The 17,755-nt window shown below is 40.8% G+C and overlaps 1 protein-coding gene across 1 annotated transcript in view; it reads right to left on the reverse strand.

Annotated features, from left to right (window-relative positions):
* spon1a (spondin 1a) overlaps positions 1 to 17,755 on the reverse strand; it is a gene marked incomplete at both ends in the record, with an annotated part of 68,251 nt that overhangs the window by 38,614 nt on the left and 11,882 nt on the right. The window contains 3 exons of the mRNA XM_083900366.1: positions 3,912 to 4,060; positions 7,814 to 7,936; positions 8,380 to 8,453. Coding sequence (XP_083756492.1) covers positions 3,912 to 4,060; positions 7,814 to 7,936; positions 8,380 to 8,453 — 346 coding nt within the window. The remainder of the gene's footprint in view (positions 1 to 3,911; positions 4,061 to 7,813; positions 7,937 to 8,379; positions 8,454 to 17,755) is intronic.

Consider the following 17,755-nt stretch of genomic DNA (forward strand, 5'->3'; position numbering starts at 1 on the left):
AAGAGAAATTAAGGACCACTGGCTGTATTAAAACACACCGATGTATTTCCTGTTACTGTAATGTCTCATTTTGTCTTCATCCTGAGTTGTTTTGCTCGGCGGCACAGCTGTGGAGCCGAGGTTAATAAAGGATTCCGCAAGCGTCTGTACTGTGCAATAATGAAAAACGCCCCATACTGCGAGAGGAAAAAGGGGAGATTTCATAATCCGTCTGAGGCCTTGGCCCTGGTCGCTGGTCCATGGAGACAGTCTCATTAAACTTCTCATTAGTGACACACTGAGCTTCTGTAATGACTGAATGCATATACAAATCACCTCGGACATGAAAGGAGGGACAACAATGGATTCCGGCCATTTCCCCTGTGCTGCCAAGTCCTCTGATAAGACCATTTGTACTCAACAAATTGAACAGTATTGCACATCTGGTTACAGTCTGGCAAGACAATTTAGGGGGGGAAATGGGGGGGGGGCTCCTACCTCATCACGAAAATAACATATGAACTGAAACTCAAGTCACTTCTGACCAGGGAGTAAACTAATACAAATTTGATTTGCATCTTTAGTGGCAGGCTATCATAAATCATATCAAAGCACCCTCTCCTGTGTATGCAAATGCCTTTCATCTCAATACATAAATTCTTAAAAGGGTAGTAATGGTCACACTGTTGCACCGTGATGAGTGGCATGGAGTGCTATGATTGCTTGTGTATAGCGCAAAGGTCCTGACTCTGTGTGGGTGTGAAGCTATATTTTAGAAGACTCTGACATGCAATCATATTATATTTTATTACCAGGCAGGCACATCATCACCACTGAAGTGCGTAGGCAGGCTAAGCAGCATGCTTATGGATAGACTCAAGATGTCCCAATACCAATACCCATAAAAAAAAAAGCCTCTACAACTGCCAAAACCAAGTCTGTGATGCATATTAGTTTCAACCTGATCATGCACAACTGGAAATCCTTCTTTTTCAATGCTCCAAAATAGCATTTTTATTTATGTTAGTGTAGTGTCAACCACAACTATAGCCAATATATAATTGTTTTATTGTTACCTTGAAACCTAAATATGTTGATCACTTGCAAGTCATTTTGTATAAAAGTGTTTGACAAATGACTAAATGTAATGTAAATTAAATTAGTTAGCTGTAATTTGACAGCTTTTTAAAAGAAGTTGTTTCTTATTCATTTATATGGTATATCAGTTATGACTGACTGTCAAAATACATGGTTTCTCACTGGGTTTAACCCCAGCCAGGCCACACTTCAATGACAGCAATTATCACTTACTTAGTAGCATAGAGCTGTTAAAGTGTAAAGAGTGTTACTTGTACTGGCCCCTGAACCATTATCAAACCATTGTCTCTGTGTGACAAATAAAATTCTGCTAAAATGTCAATCAATAACAAAAAAAAAGAAACTGCTGTCTTTACTACCTGTGTTGCCACAAATCTGACGAGTAGAAGCATGGAGACAGATGATATAGCACGCCCATGTCCCAATTTTGAACAGGTGACAAACCATGCTATAAAATAAAGCCATCACGCTGTGAATTGACAGGAGATGGATAAAAGGGGCTCTGGGTGTCGGTGTGCACAGTCTGAATACCAGCTTGCCTCTGCAAATGGAACTTTGTATGAACACTGTGATCATGGTGCCTCTTGGCAGGAGTGGAGCCTGGCTATGAATATCAATTTTGCATCAATCGCTGGTTGCCGTCCATGACATAAAAGTGAATCAGCTTTCTGTTTGTGTCAGCATTTACTATCAAGCTCTGCATGGCTCAAAAGAGGGGAGCCTCCTTCACCTCGCATCCTCACCCCGAGGGACATGGAAGGGCTCTCTGTGCTGGATGAGTTGTAGAAAAGTGTGGACCCGGTTGTAAAAAGCAATAACGCATTGTTTTGATTATAGTTACCAAAGGTGCTGTGAATGTCAACCGTGCAAAATGAATGCCGTGGGAAGTAAAATGACATCGTCGATTCATACTGTAAGTCCACTTCAATACAGTCACCCAAACACTGGTCTATCTTAGCCGAGGAGAGAGTAGCCTGGCTTTTTTCAGGCAGTGAATAATTCCACACAGCTTAGTATTGGACCAATCAAGGTTTATATTGATCGCTTGTGTAATCATCATCCTGTATTCTTGTGTCAGCCTGTCCCAATTCACAAATGAACAATTATTCTCGACAACTTGAGCCATGCCACACTTGGTTGTGATATATAATCTACTGTGCAATTACTTTCCGTCCTGATTCTCAACTGACCTTTAGAAAACAGAGTCATGTATCTTGGTGTATGTGACTTATCTCCCGATAGGCATATGCACCTTCACCCACTGATCGATGTGCAATATGCATACGGTCGGGCGAATGGATTTTTGTCTCATGTGCCTCAGAAATAGTTCAGTTGCAAATGAAGTAAATTGCAAACACAACTCTCAAGTCTTGTGATGCGATGCTGTAGTCCAGGACTTGATTTTCAGGACTCCTCTTGGACTTGAGCACAGATGATGCCAACTTGACTACATCCACTTTTTAAAAGTGAGACTAGCATCCAATAAAATGTGATGGATTATTGTAGACATTATAATTACTATGCTTATAGAGTGGATTGATAAAATTAACACAATATATGTTCTGGAACTTTGAACTTATTTATTGCAACTCAACAGGTCCACAACTAAGCCAAATTAAATTATGCTTGTTGCGCAATGTACCAACAATAAATAATGAATAGATTTACTCTTTAGTGTAAATTGGAAAGAAAAAACAGTTTTTACGTAATGTATGTAAATTCTTCCTCGAATCTTCATCTATCTTCATCTTCCTCCTGCACACTAAAGCCACTGAAGTGGTCTTCTTCAGTGTCGGACTTGAACAGCCTCAGAATGACTTTGTCAGACACAGTCTCATCACGCAGCAGTCAAGCCTTTCGAAACAGCGTTTTAATCAATTAGATTACTCTTTACTAATAACAGCGTTATTCCCACCAATGCACTTAAGTATGTACACATACTGTAAGTATGTGCTGCATTAGCAGTGGGAAGACACAGATACATTGCTCACCCTCTGCGCTCATTTTCTGCAGTGATTTTAGGTCTTTAGTATTAGCTAACAATGAGCACTCTCCAAGAACATCTGCTCTGCCAACATGGGTTATTTTAAGATCGAGAGAGACGGCCATGAAGAAGAAGCAAAGAAGAAAAACGCACCACAGTGTTTGCAGAATAAATTAAAACAACAAGGAAGGGGGGGGGGGGCAAAGATCTTGAGAAGATAGTGAAATGGATATATGTAAAAAAGCAGGTGATGGATGGATGCCACTGCCACCCGCACAGCACTTATTGTCCAAAGAAAACATCTATTAAGCAGCTCAACCTACTGTAGTTGGAATCAATTACCATTTGACCAAGTGAAGACAAAGCTACTTCCAGACAATGCTCCGGGCAAAGCGCCTCCTGAATATAATGAGGGTCTTATCGAGACACCATCAGAGATAATTCAAAATAAACTGACATGTAAGAATGTACTACTGAGCCTTTTTGGTGGAACAACTGGCTTAATATTACGACACACCTATCCTCTTCTTTTAACATCAAAACCAGGTCATGCAGTGGTAGCCCTCACCCGCAGATCTTGTGTAGTGGTAATGCACCCTTAGACCTGGAAGGCTAAGAATAGCATAGATGCTTGAAAGCACTAATCAAGCTAGACAACAATGTCAAAGCAATTCAATCCCATGCTAAATTCAGGTGTGCACACTCTGGGAACATCCTCCAAGGCTCCTGGAGCGTTACGCAACTCATTTCTCGCCAGTTTTACTCAGGGCAATAAAGTAATCTGAATATTTGAAATCAAGAATCGTGCATTTGCTAAATATCCTCTCCTATATCGTATCTTGTATCGTACCTTCTGTCTGATCTCCTCCTCCATTTTGACGGGAGAACCCAGCTCAGCCACCTGTTTCACTCCTTCGCTGGAGAAGCCGCCGTATTCCCACACCACGTAGCTCTTCGAGTGGGATGCACCAATAATAGCTGACCAGTGATTGGCACGACCTGGTGAGGACAGACAACAAATTACTTATTTTGTCACTCTCAATCAGTATTTAATCAGCTATTTCCTGCAACTTTTGCAGCTCTGGAAAGGGAAATGTTATACATCAGTTCTTCGGTCCATCAGTTATAATAAGACATGGACTACAGCTGCTCAATTAGCACTAACGGGCTCCAAGTTGATGTTTTCAAGGTGTGAGAGAAACTGGTTGCCTCATATGCCTTTATTACCCCTCACTTTCATATTATCCCCCTACCTCATATGTTATTTTGTACATGAACAGGAAAGACGTCCGGCTTCATTAGCCTGAGAGCACTGATGATTTTTACAGCTCTAATAAACATAAAACATGCAACATGATTCCTGGTGGTGAGTCCACAGCTTCACTTTTAACAACGTCAAATTCACTGATTGAATTGAGAGATTACTGTTGCGTTACAGGTAATGAAATCTTTTTACATTTACAACTGCACCATTTTAAATGGTCGTACATCTCTTTAAACAAAGTGGGACATGTCAGTGAAGGTTAATTAAAGTGTAGTACCTGCGTATTTTTTTGCATTTGTTAAATATTAAACACACTTTAATGAAAAGTTCACATTCAAAATTCTAGGACCACTGTGCAGTCATTGTGAGTTCACCCTATGTGACGGACTGGTGTCTATTCTCCAGACTAAGTTGTATCGTGAAACAACAAACGAGAAGTGGCACAGGAAATTACTTCTTCTTCTTCTCAGAGATGGACCTGTGTTGTAATCCCGTTATAAGGTTTCCATGCACTCCCTTTCCTGGTTCTCTGATCGGCTGGAGCCTAGCGCCAATTCCAGCCTGCTGGAAATCCAATTAGCTTATCTATTTGAAGCATCATAAACACTAACACTTTATATCAGATAAGTTGCCCGAAAAGAAGCAGCTTTAGTCAGTGGACTAGAGGTGTGTGTGATAAATGGTAAAAAGGTTCAGCGCCCCTGGCAGTGGCCTGATCTGGCTGTGTTTTTAACTGTGAGATCGTGAATGCACTCAGATAAGTGGCTGATAGCAGGTTGCTGTAATCTGGGATAACAAACTCCAATGGAACAGATTTGCAAGACCTCCAGAAATCGATTTGTCTGACCAAAAGCTGTAATTAGTAAATAAATGAAGGCGACGTCAAAAGTACAAATCCAAGATGTCTTACTTTTCCCCAAATATTACTGAATCTTTATGTAAAGCAGAAAAATGTTTGATGTGGTCTGCATGTAGCTAGGACCAGGAAAAAATTGATACTGTGTATATTTTTATTTTATCAGTCTATGAAAGTATAGAATCAGCTTTTTAAATGATAAAGGTTACAGAAGTAGAAGATGACATTTTTTGACATACAGTTCTAGTCCAATTAGTCCAATCACGTGCTGTTGGAAAAGGTAAGGAGACAAGACAGAAGGTCAATGTTATTTTGGTGCATAATTTAGATCTGGACTCTATTTGTTTAGATAGAGTATGACAGGGTATATATTTATTTGAAATGCTATAGAGGCTTCTCTATCTTATGTTCTATAAGTGCTGGGCAATATACTGGTTCATACCGAAATGATATTCATTTTGCGTATACCACAAGACCGGTATATGAAAAACGGAATGTGACGCAGCAAAACACTGTTTGATGAGGGACCCTTTTCACTGCCTCATCACACAAGCTTCGGGCTTAGCTGAATAAGTAGCTGTGGCAGTAATTGCAGGATTGAGCAATTTTACGTCTGAGAGCGACAATAATGTCACACACACACACTCACTTGTACTCTTGCACAAAAAAATTGCTGGTGAAGACGGTAAAGCTGTTGAAATTTAGATTGTTGTTCATACCGCCCTGCACTAGCTTCTACAAATCCTAAAAAAAAGTTACCTGCGTTGAATAAAAATGCTCACAATGGGGACTAAAGAGAGAAGAAGAAAAATAGGACTGTCAAGGTTCTCGTCGGCCCCTTTTGCAGTGAATTTTTGGTCTTAGAATGTTTGTCTCTAAAGTGGTCAATGGCTCCAGCATATGAAGGACATACTGTATGTTAAAAATAGAATAATGACGTCTAACAGGGTGGCAAATTCAGGATCTTAATTAAAAAAAAAAAAAAAAAAAAAAGCCCCAGAACTGCTTGCAAACAATTTCAAAATAATACAAAAAGATCTACAATTAGGACATAGTATCATGTGTTTACTGTATTGTATTATATGAATAGTAATGTTCAGTACAATGTAGTGTAATAATAATAAATACCTAGGATATGACTTTGTGCAAGGAGAAATCCAACTGTTTTTAGAGTCAAGGTGGAAAAGCATCTTCTTTTAAGTTCATCAACCTCCACAGTGTGTGCATGCATGCATGTGTGTGTGTGTGTGTGTGTCTGAGTGCACGCGTGCGCGTGTCACAAGCCAACTTCTCCCTCCATGAGACAGTAAATTAGGGCTCTGCTCGAGCTCAGGATTTATCTTACCCCAGTCTAATCACTAAATTGATTGAACCGGCAAGAGGCTGAGTGAGACACAAGAGCCAGTGTAATCCTTAAGTTAATTCAGATCCTGATAGTATATCTCAAGGTTATATGCACATCACACCCAAGAAGTGGTACTGTCGCTCACCACCCACCCACACAACTATTGCAATGTAACTAAACTAGCCAAACCACCCACATGATGGGAAACAGTTTGGTCTACAGTAGAGATTAAAGGCTATGGCTGTATGGGATTAGATTTGTGTGAATATTTTCAAACAACACTTTTGAAGAAGCAAATAAAATATACAAAAATATTGTATTTTATTGTTTGTAAATACACTTGTTCTTCGCACTCCCTGATTTGTTCTTTGCGGCATGTTTATTTTCTTTGCGTTGTTTCAAACGTTAGATGATTTTATTTTACGTTTATAATCTGACAAATGTCTGTGACTACTTCTGGTCAGGGAGCGCAAAGAACAAGTATATTTTCAAACAATAAAATATTTTTTTTTTTGAATGATTAAATCAATATTTCATTTTCTTCTTAAGAAGTGTTGTTTGAAAATATTGACACACATCTAATTCCAAAACTCAATACTGTCTTTGTCAACATATAATTGAATACATTTTATGTCAACAACAGGTTGAGCCTTCTCTCAACGAACTCCACTCTCTCTCTCTCTGACGCTCAGCTCAAAGACCAAATGTCCTATTCAAATTTCCAAATTAGTCACAAGTGTGCCATTTCTTTTACGTTAGTTATCTCAGCATAATAGCTGAAACTGTGATGATTCATTCTTATGGTGCTTTGACTCTTATTGGTTAGGACACCAGGGAACTAGTTTAACTCGGAGAAATAGGGTATAATATGAGTCCTTTAAAAAAAGAATTTATCCTCGAATCCAAGTGAAGGTCCTTGGGATATTGTGTTCAAAAAGGCCAACATGTTTTTACAAGGTGACAGAAAAATTACTGGCTACTGCGGTCACTCGTGCAAAATGAAACACCTGGACTAGCAAAGAGTTCAGGAGAAAATACACAAAATGAAACTATATGCAGAGGCTTTAAGTGAGACGAACATACTGCTGGTTAACATATTACGATTGGTTTTGATGCCACAAGTAAGAATGTGCGTTTGTGCTTATGATGATAACCTTCGGAATAAACTACATCAATTGTGCAGAAAATAGCTTATGATAAACAAAAAAGAAAATAGTATTTAACCTGACCTATACTCTTTCAAATGTGTGACAGATGGCAATGCGTTGACAAAAAGAAAGTGCTTACGAGGATAGTCTTTGGGATGATATTTCTCTGACCAGTTCCCAAAGAAGGTGACTCTGTACTTGGCTGTTCCACAGGCACAACAGTCCAGCATAGGCTTCTCTGTGGCATTTCCGTACTGGGATTCTGCACAGAAACAAGGAAAGGGCAGAGACAAATAAGTCAGAGACAACAAGAACACCTTTAAAGGGAGGCCTAGAGAGATTGCTTATACAAAAAAGATGAGAATGGCACCCATCAAACAGGAGATGGTAGCTTTAAAAAGAAGAGAAAGGGGTAGACGGAGGGGAAATGGGAGGATGTGCAGCATGATTCTTTTGATCTGTTGCCCAGCATGGCATCCAATGTCATGCACAGCCAGTGGGTTAGGGTTCATTTACAATCATCAAACTGTCAGAGCATAATAGAAAATAGGGACTGGCCACATTTCAAATTCTAGAATAAGATAAAATAGAGTAAAGCACATGAACAAAACAGAGGGGATAGAGGGGAAGGAAATGGAGTACCTGCAATGTTATCGAGGAAATCCATGGTAAGTCATTGATTCCACGTCAATAAAAGAAGCATACCTTTCTCACACATCCGCTTGGTAAGTGAGCCTTCATCCTGGAAATAGATTATCCTCTTCTGCACAATGCTGGCCCTGAACGAGAAGAGACGGTGGCAGTGAGGAGTAGGAATATTTGGGGACAGCACCCAGTCGAAATGTAGGCATAATGGGGAAAATGTGAGACTGAATGACTTCACGACAGGAAAAGAATGAAAAATATGCAGTCGGAGGAGACATGAGGTGCAAAAAACGCACAGGCGGGAGAAAATGTGGAATATTTTGGCCTTTAAGATCTGACATACTAACGAGTGTCTTGTGCCAGATGGAAGAGGTGCAGATTTATTCATAATCATCCCCCTGTTTTTTAGTTTTTCTTTTTTTCCTCTTCAGAAGCCTCCTAAAAGTAGGCATCAGAGCCCACAGGGAAATAGCTAAATCGGGCCATATTTCAGGCAGAGGCATTCAGTGTCTCATACAAAGACCACAAAAGATGCACCAGCATTAAGATGCACATACTGTCTACATACAAATATGAGGTTGAAAAGCTTGGGGAAGGCTGAAATTGCAAAAACCTGGCAACTTTTCACTGAAGAATGTCCCCGAGGTTCTCTCAGAGTATACAAAAGAAATGCACAGACACACCATGGAGTAGACTTTGTACTGAACCGATAAGAAGTGATTTATAGAACAGAAAACCTTCCCATACAGTGAGGTAGAGGGAAGGTTTTCTCTAGAATAATCTGCGAAAAAAGCTCCATTTCCACTGGTTGTGACAGCAGGTAATGACAGCAAAGATCATTTACTTTACCTTTGCTGTGTAGATGCTGACGCTTCACCTTACACAACACAACATTATGAGGTGCACCCTCTAAAATCGTTCCGTCGCTGCACTACAATTGTCGCTGGTCTCTGTGGTAATTTCTTGTGTGTTGTGTTTCCCGCTTCTGTCACAGCAGATTACATTTGGTTCTTGTTAGTGAGCTAATTTGGTTAAAATCAAAACTGTGTATATAAGCACACATTTTGGCGTGGGTGGTATGTGGCAACATACACACTGTTTATTTGTTAAAGGTCACATAGAGTGGTCCTGTTGCACATATATGTTAGTTATGGAGGTCTACTTACATATATTAACTTGTTTTTATGGTCAAAAACCTCCTAGTTGCTGTAAACGAGCCGATAGAAATCCTCTTTTCTGACAGTGTTTTTCAGCCGCGATGTTTCAGAGTGAACTTTCACCCCCAGAAGACAGAGTCTTGTGATTGGCCAGTACTATCCAGCACATCCGTTCTCAGAAGCGCAGCGCCCCCCTCTGGAACGGCGGATGCACTGCTCCTCATTATCAAAACATTGTTTTAACAGTGAAACACCTCCACAACGGACGTTATTCTTCTTCTGCGGTTCAATGTACGCAACCGGATGTGCCCGGACTACCGCCCGGAGCAGGACGATCGGTTGTTCAGGAGAACCGCTGCTTATGTAACTATTACGGGACACAACGTTCTCAGCAATTATATCATAAACAAGGTAATGACGCAGATACACACCAAAAAAAACAGCGATAATAGGAACTTCCGGTCTAGTTCCGCTTTAAAAGCACTATTTTTGCTAAGTTTTCAGGCCAAGCTGCAAAAAAAACAGCTACCGTGCAGTTAATGTCTGCATTTTGTGGAAAATGACCATGCTCATGTGATATACCTTTACAGGTCTGTCTCACATGAAGGTAAAATGCTCTGCTACACTGACTTTGTCTTAAAAGACGTACAAGTGTGAATGGAGCTCCATACGCTTGTTCTTCTGGGTGGTAAGGAACATTGGTTTGAGAGGGGGGCCTTGACATGTAAATCAATTACAAGCAAAGCTTTTTCAGAGGGCCAGCATTCAGGAAAACAACAACAGAAAACAAGCCTCGAGGCCTGTAACATTCCCACAAACGGCAGCTTTTTTACACCAGCTATGACTGTAGGAGGGTTTCCATGGGGATAAAACCCAACAAAGAGGTGCTGGATGGAGACTGGGCTAAAGTCTGATCCAGGTGGGCCCCTTCCAGCTGGACTGTCAAATACCATTTATCCTGTAATATCAAACTAAGCTGAGCCGTGTCGCTGATACCAGAGCTGGTCCGACAAAGAGAGAAAATATTGACGCATTACTTATTTACAAATTTGTGAGGACATACAAGAAGTCAGTTGGTCAGTGGCACCAATACCAATCATTCCTAAATGATGTAGGACATTATAGGCAAAAAAAAAAGACACATTTACAGTCCACATCAAAACAATATCAGGTAATGGTGGCATACACAGATCTCGTGCAAGACCGTCATGGTATACTTTCCTACAATTTTGTTTCGTCTCCATGGGGATCGTTCATTAGAGCATTAGAGCAAGTCCAATGAGAGACTAGGTCAGGGATATGGCAGTGGAGACATGAACAGGTGGACTGGTCCATTAGAGAGAGGAGCGGAAAGGAGGATGGGGGGAGTGGTACAGAAAACGATCAACATGACCTGTAGACAATGTACTCAGAAGAAGGCTGGTTTCATGCAACCTTTCTTGTGCCACTTCTTGCGTGTTTTTGTGGATCAACATATCAGTCAGGGCTCCTCCTGGTGGAAGTTTGTGTTTTGTGCTGCTTAAAGCTCACATAGAGTGGTCCTGTTGCACATATAATATGTGAGTTATGGAGGTCTACTTACATACATTAACTTGTTTTTATGGTCAAAAACCTCCTAGTTGCTGTAAACCAGCCGATAGAAATCTGTCCTTATTGAAGCTCTTGTCAGCCGCGCCGACAGAAATCTTGTGTGAGTGTGTTGTGATTGGCCAGCCAGCGTAGAGCCTTCCCAACTGTCTTGTGATTGGCCAATACCCGGGAGTGACATATTCAGCACACCCGCTCTCAGAAGCGCTGACCCGGAGTTGGACACAGAGTCAGAAGACACTGTTGCTCGTGAAACACCTCCACAACGGACGTTATTCTTCTTCTGCGGTTCAATGTATGCAACCGGATGTGCCCGGACTAGTGCCCGGAGCAGGAGGATCGGCAGTTCAGGAGAACTGCTGTTTACGTAACCGGACCGGGTTTCGCTGAACCCGAGATTACAATAAAACACAGCGTTCTCAGCAATGACTGAACTGTTTGTTTCGAAACGTCAGGGCTTCGTAAACAAGGTAATGACGCAGATACACACTAAAAAACAGCGTTAATTGGAACTTCCGGTCTAGGTCTGCTTTAACATTTTGGGATAAAAACACTAAAGGCAAATCTATGTAATGACATTGGCAAGACTTCCAGGCGCTGCTCTGCAGCATCTAACGTGGCAGTTGAGTGTTTTAAATGCCTGGTGATTGTTGCAGAAAACAAATCCATCTAGCTATGATAACACAGGTTACGTTCTCTTCCACATATTCTTACACCTGTAATTATACTTTTTACATAGAGTGACTGACACTTTGAATTCATTTACTACAGCATATTCACTTGCACACCGTCTATCTTGAAGACACTGTATTTTCAGTCCGACTCAATCTCATGGTTTTTTTTTCCCCTTCCTTTATTATGTTACACATTTGCAATTTATTTTTTTTTTTTATTTCTTCCACAGTGGACTAAACGCAAACACAGTTTTCATTTTCCAAAATGGTCTCTCATCGCATAAAATGACTCAGGGTGGGCGGCAACACCACCAGCATCTCTAATTGTGCACAATTTAATTCAATCTCACCCCAATTCCTCATATCTCTCTGCAAGAGAGGAGCACACTGCCTCGCTGCTTGCCCACTTTCCTGGGCTGACCAGACAATCAAGTAGAGTAATGCTTATTTAACATCCAATTTAAATTCTATCTCACTTCACCGGATCCACACCAGTGCTGATCCCAATCACCCCAACAGGGCAGTGATTTGAGGGTGTGTGTGTGTGTGTGTGTGGGTGGTTGGGGCGGGTAACAAAAGCAAAACGAAAAAGAACAAGACAGATTTTGGTCCATTCTTTGTTCTCGCTGCTCTCTCTGCAACCAGAGATTTAATAATTCCCATTTCCTCTGCTCGTGCAACAAGCAGAGATTAAATTCATTCATTCGTTTCCCCGGTCTGCTCTTCCTTCAAAGAGAAATTACAAAGAGACAATGCATAAAATCACTGCAAAAAATAAATAAATCAAATGTGTTTACATTTCATTTCTGTGCGTCAGCTCGACTATGGGCGTCCTGACGTCTGTCCCGTTATTATGGTGACAGAAATAAACCGGTCGTGACAGCTACATAAGGTCGCGACACTAATCTGATCACAGTTACACTTGCTCACTAAAGCAACCCATCAAAAAACACCGCGCTGCCCTTCATATCGCAATCCAGCAAATGACAAATGAATCGCTTCAAATGGAAAGATAAAAGATAAAGGTGGCAACGGTGACAACAACATGTGGATTGTATTCTGATGTGACTTCCTCTGGCTCTGTGGAACAGCCAGGATGTTGCCAGCTATTACGATTCAGCTGTCACAGCAGCTGCTGACGAGAGTTTCTCCTTTTGTCACGACTGCAGACTGAACGCGATTTTATCAGATGAGCAGGGAGGAAGTCGCCTATTTTTTTTTTAAAAAAACAATCATTTGATCAGAGGTAAGTGAAAAATGAAAGACAAAATCCTTCATCGTTAGGCCTTACAACCTTGGGTTGACTATTACATCTGATATTGTGTGAAGAACAATTGGGGGTTGAAGGAAAGAAATTACAAGTTTGACATTTTTTAGAAGATTGGCTGCATCTTTTGTCCGCTAAATTCAATCAACACTGTATTGTACCAGTTGTACCAGTAGCTAAGTAGCAAGCGATTTAAAAAAAAAATCAACAAGAGAAATTAATTCTTTGGCTGGTTAACTTGCTCTGTACTGAGCTGGGGTTCCCTAGCCATTATAAAACTGCAGAGCAATAATACTTAGACCTAAGTATTATTGCTCTGTGCCTTTGCCAAATGAACAAGAAAAACAACTATACAGCTCTGAGGGGGAAGGATAATGCGTTGGCATGAAAAGAAGAAAACATTTTCTCAGGATGAGATGCTCACGAGTTCACGATACCAGTTGCTACCAGGGTATTAACAATATTTTACAATCACAAATGTTCTTAGTGTGCTAATTGTATTGACTTGAAAACTGTGGTAAACAGGATCATTACAAGAAAAATAGCGGAGTTTCATCCACATATCATTGTTAAATGTGAATGTTTCGGGATGGAGGCTGATGAACCTGGTGCATCTCTCAGGTTCTGAAACACTGCACTCTTATTGACACGTTTATCATTGTCTTTATTGACTGACCCATTTTCCTTTGCTGTGTAGAACGAAAACAGCTGGAGCCCCCACTCTCTCTAAACTGCACTGTGATTGGTCCAAGTCATTCGTTACGGACCAGATTTCCCAAAGGCTGTGAACAGTCTAGAAGGGATGCAGAAGTCTAGATCGCTCTCGGATTATTTGATTAACAATATGCTGAAAGGTTATTGTGAAATTACTGATCAATAAGGCCAAAGGTTTGCTTGCTTAAATGTCACTACAGTAGATTAATGTATCTTTACTAAAGAACCTGGCAGATGACTTCATGATTTAAAATAAATTTAGAAAGAATTAGACGTGAAACAGCTTTGTCATGTACCAAAACAAGCAAGTACAGTATACAGTCAGGTCCATAAATATTGGGACATTGACACAATTCTCTTATTTTTGGCTCTGTACACCATTACAATGGATTTGAAATAAAACAAACACAATGTGCTTTAACTGCACACTTTCAGCTTTAATTTGAAGGTATTTACATCCAAATCAGGTTAACGGTGTAGGAATTACAACACTTTCTATATGTGCCTCACATTTTTTAGGGGACCAAAAATACAAACTAAACAATCATAAATCAAACTTTCATTGTTTAATACTTGGTTGTAAATCCTTTGCAGTCAATTATAGCCTGAAGTCTTCCAGGTCTTTCGGTGTTGCTGAGCTCACCGGTGCATTCTTTCTTTTTTAACAATGTTCCGAACAGTTGATTTGGCCACACCTAATGTTTTTGCTATTTCTCTGATGGGTTTGCTTAGATTTTTCAGCCTAATAATGGCTTCCAAGAACAGATTCCAAATGCAAATGTCACTCCTGGAATCAACCCCAGAACTTTTACCTGCTTAACTGAAGACGACATAACAAGGGAATAGCCCACACCTGTCCATGAAATAGCTTTTCAGTCAAATGTCCCATTACTTTTGGTCCCCTAAAAAGTGGGAGGCACATATAGAAAGTGTTGTAATTCCTATACCGTTATTTCAAATCCATTGTTGTGGTGTATAGAGCCAAAAAGAAGTGAATTGTGTTGATGTCCCAATATTTATGGACCTGACTGTATGTAGCTACAGCAACAGAGAGCCCAGAAAAAAGAGGTAAATAAGAGAAATTAACCAGAACATTAAATATTTAGTTAATTATATTTGTATTACCCAATTGACTTTGACAGCCAACGTGCAATACAACTGCACAAAAGCTAGAAGATAGAGTTGCATCAGTATTTAGTGCAGGGTGCACCATCAACAACACCCACCAACATGTCAAGGAACAGAATAAATTTCACGAAAACATATCTCACAAAAAAAAAAATGAGATACCAGGAACAGAAACAGGCCTTGGCACGGCGTGATTGTACCATATAATGCTGAAAATGACTGGATGTAACTGTCAGAGTCTGTGCTCTATGTTCAGGGGTTTGAAAGAGCATCGTTGCCTGACCCTATCATCACAGACCGACCTTTGATGGAACCAAACCACCAAGCCCAGTCTTTCCATTAATTATACTGCAGCTGACCACGAGGGAAGAGCAGAATTCATGGGACAAAAATGTGAGTCACGGAGAGATTTCTGACAGAAGCACACATCATACACACTTCTAATTTCAAGGAGCGATGTTGTGAATTTGTACATGTTTGTACGTGTGTTTTTTTTTCTTTAATAACCACAATATTTTTACAGCAATGCAGCTTTTCTTGGCTTATGACTTGGAAAAGAAAAAGAAAAGAAAGGAAAATCATTTACTCTGCCTGTGGGGGTCGGGAAATTGTGCAGGCTAAAATAATCTGCACTATGAGCAATCATGTTTTTATGTGCATATTTGTTGACAATATGTAGTTTCACTGATGCTATGGGCTTTCGAAAAAACACAGCCACAGTGTACAACAATGTTTCTGCCTCTGAACAGTTTTCATAAAACAAGAGTTATAAAAAGGAGAGGCCATCTCCCCAAACACCCACAAAACATGAAAGAGCATATCGTTTTGTGCTACGTCCAGATCACAAACACACATACAGACATCATTCAAGATGAGAGTAATGATATAAATATAGTCCGTAAAAATGAGTTGATAATCTCCTTGCCTCGATGCCCACAGAATTTTATGGACTCTCCATTAGACCTCATTGGTGCGTTGCATCGGGAGGCAAATTGTACAAATGATCTATAGCGTTTCCATTATTTTGTTGAATGTCTTACACGGTGACAGGCGAACCTTGGCAGGACAGATAAAAAATATCTCCGAGGTCTATCGCGAACATCGACTATGGCATGATGATGATGTAAAAGGTCAAGTGTGTGTGATAACGCCACCGACAGCTAAACTCCCTTTCCCAACTGGTAGCCTTAAGCCCAATTTATACTCCTGCGTAAAGTGCGTAAAGTGTCCTCAGCGTCGACGCAGAACCTGTCGAAGAGCCTCTGCGTCGTCTCCGGGTGCACGGAATATTTTTTAAGTGTCCGTCACTCCGTCAAGGGACAACGGAGACGGCAAGAGCTGCGATTGGTCCTCAGGACAGGCCGAGCTAAGTTGCTCTGTGCAGGCTCACAGTGAGCACCGAGCGTCCACAGAGGGCGGAGCTAAACACCGCCGACTTTGACGCTGCCGAACGAAAAATATGTCATATCTTAACACACACAGCACATGTTTAGACTCTAAATGGCCAATTTCTCGCCTCAAATTATCCTAAAACTGCGTTCCGGGACACAGAAAAGTGACAAACGGCCGCTGTTTCAACAACAACAGTCTTTCTCCCTCGGACGCCATTGCTCACTGTAGCCAAAAGCACAACAACCTTGCGCAGTGACCCCTACTGACCGGGCGGGAAATTGCAGCGCCTGTCCGTCACCACGACGCAGAAGTATAAAGGCTCGAGTGGTCTACGTGGTGACGCAGACGGATAGCGCATTACGCAGTCGGAGAAGTATAATGTGGCCTTTAGTATACCAAACGTCATGTAGACCGAAACGCTCTTTCACGCCGCTGTTTCACTCAACAGTTTTTTCTCCTTCCTCTTCACTGGTTTAAGCATCAGGTTATATTTGTGAGGAGCCATTGTTCTTTGTCTGCTTGGTAAGCTTCCGATTCAAAACAAGAAACGTTTGGGCCATCGTGGAAACATCGTGTTACAAGATACAAAAGCCTTTGACTAAAGTATGTATAAAAGGCGTATTATTCGAAAACTATGAAAAGCAATTATGCTGTAATATAATAATAGTATATTGCATTTCTGGCAATAACCACTCCTTAATGGCACACACTGGACCTTTAAAAACAGCTTCAGCAATACTGACATCAAGCCAAAATCAAGTCATAAACACCGTCCTACATGGTGTTTTTTCTGCTTCTTCCTATATATATCTATATGATATAGATATCTATATAGATATACTGTATATCTAAGACACACATATATATATATATATATAAATACAGTAGATATATACAGACGAACAGATGCAGTAACAGACATGCTGATCATTATAACCCTCAAACAATGCTGAGGGGATAGAAACCGCTAAATCTGTCAAGTATTTACAGGAGTTGCAACTTTTCAATCAATAACAATTTATTAAGGCTGTTGTTGAGTTGCAGCGGAGGTACACAATACCATGTCATCTTTATGACTGCCAGGTATATCAAAGAACAGCAGCAAACACTTTCCGTTAGCCTGTAATCGTGAGATTCAGAGGCATCACTTTCGAACTCCGAGCTTCTCTTTCTCTCCCTCCCTCATTGTCTGCGCGCTGATATTACTGCACTTTCACGTGTCGCTTTCTAGGCTGTGCGCTCTCAATTTTTCCCTCCATCCACGAGCTTAACTGAATACAATTCCGCCATCACTCTGCTGGTCTCTATGAGGAGAGCAGATGTGAGTTAAGGCACGGTCTGCCGTGGCTGGAAAAAAAAAAGACCCCTGCAGCACCAAAGGGAAGATGAAAACAAAAAGGAGAGGGATGAAAAGAGGGAGGAGAGAGCAAGGAGCAGAAATAAAGACCGACGGAGAGAGTGAATGGAAGCGCTAAGGTTATTGAAAGGGCAGGTCATGAAGACGCATCACAAAGATA

The sequence above is a fragment of the Microchirus variegatus genome (assembly GCF_963457635.1).
Source record: "Microchirus variegatus genome assembly, chromosome: 14".
In the NCBI taxonomy this organism is placed as follows: Eukaryota; Metazoa; Chordata; class Actinopteri; order Pleuronectiformes; family Soleidae; genus Microchirus; species Microchirus variegatus.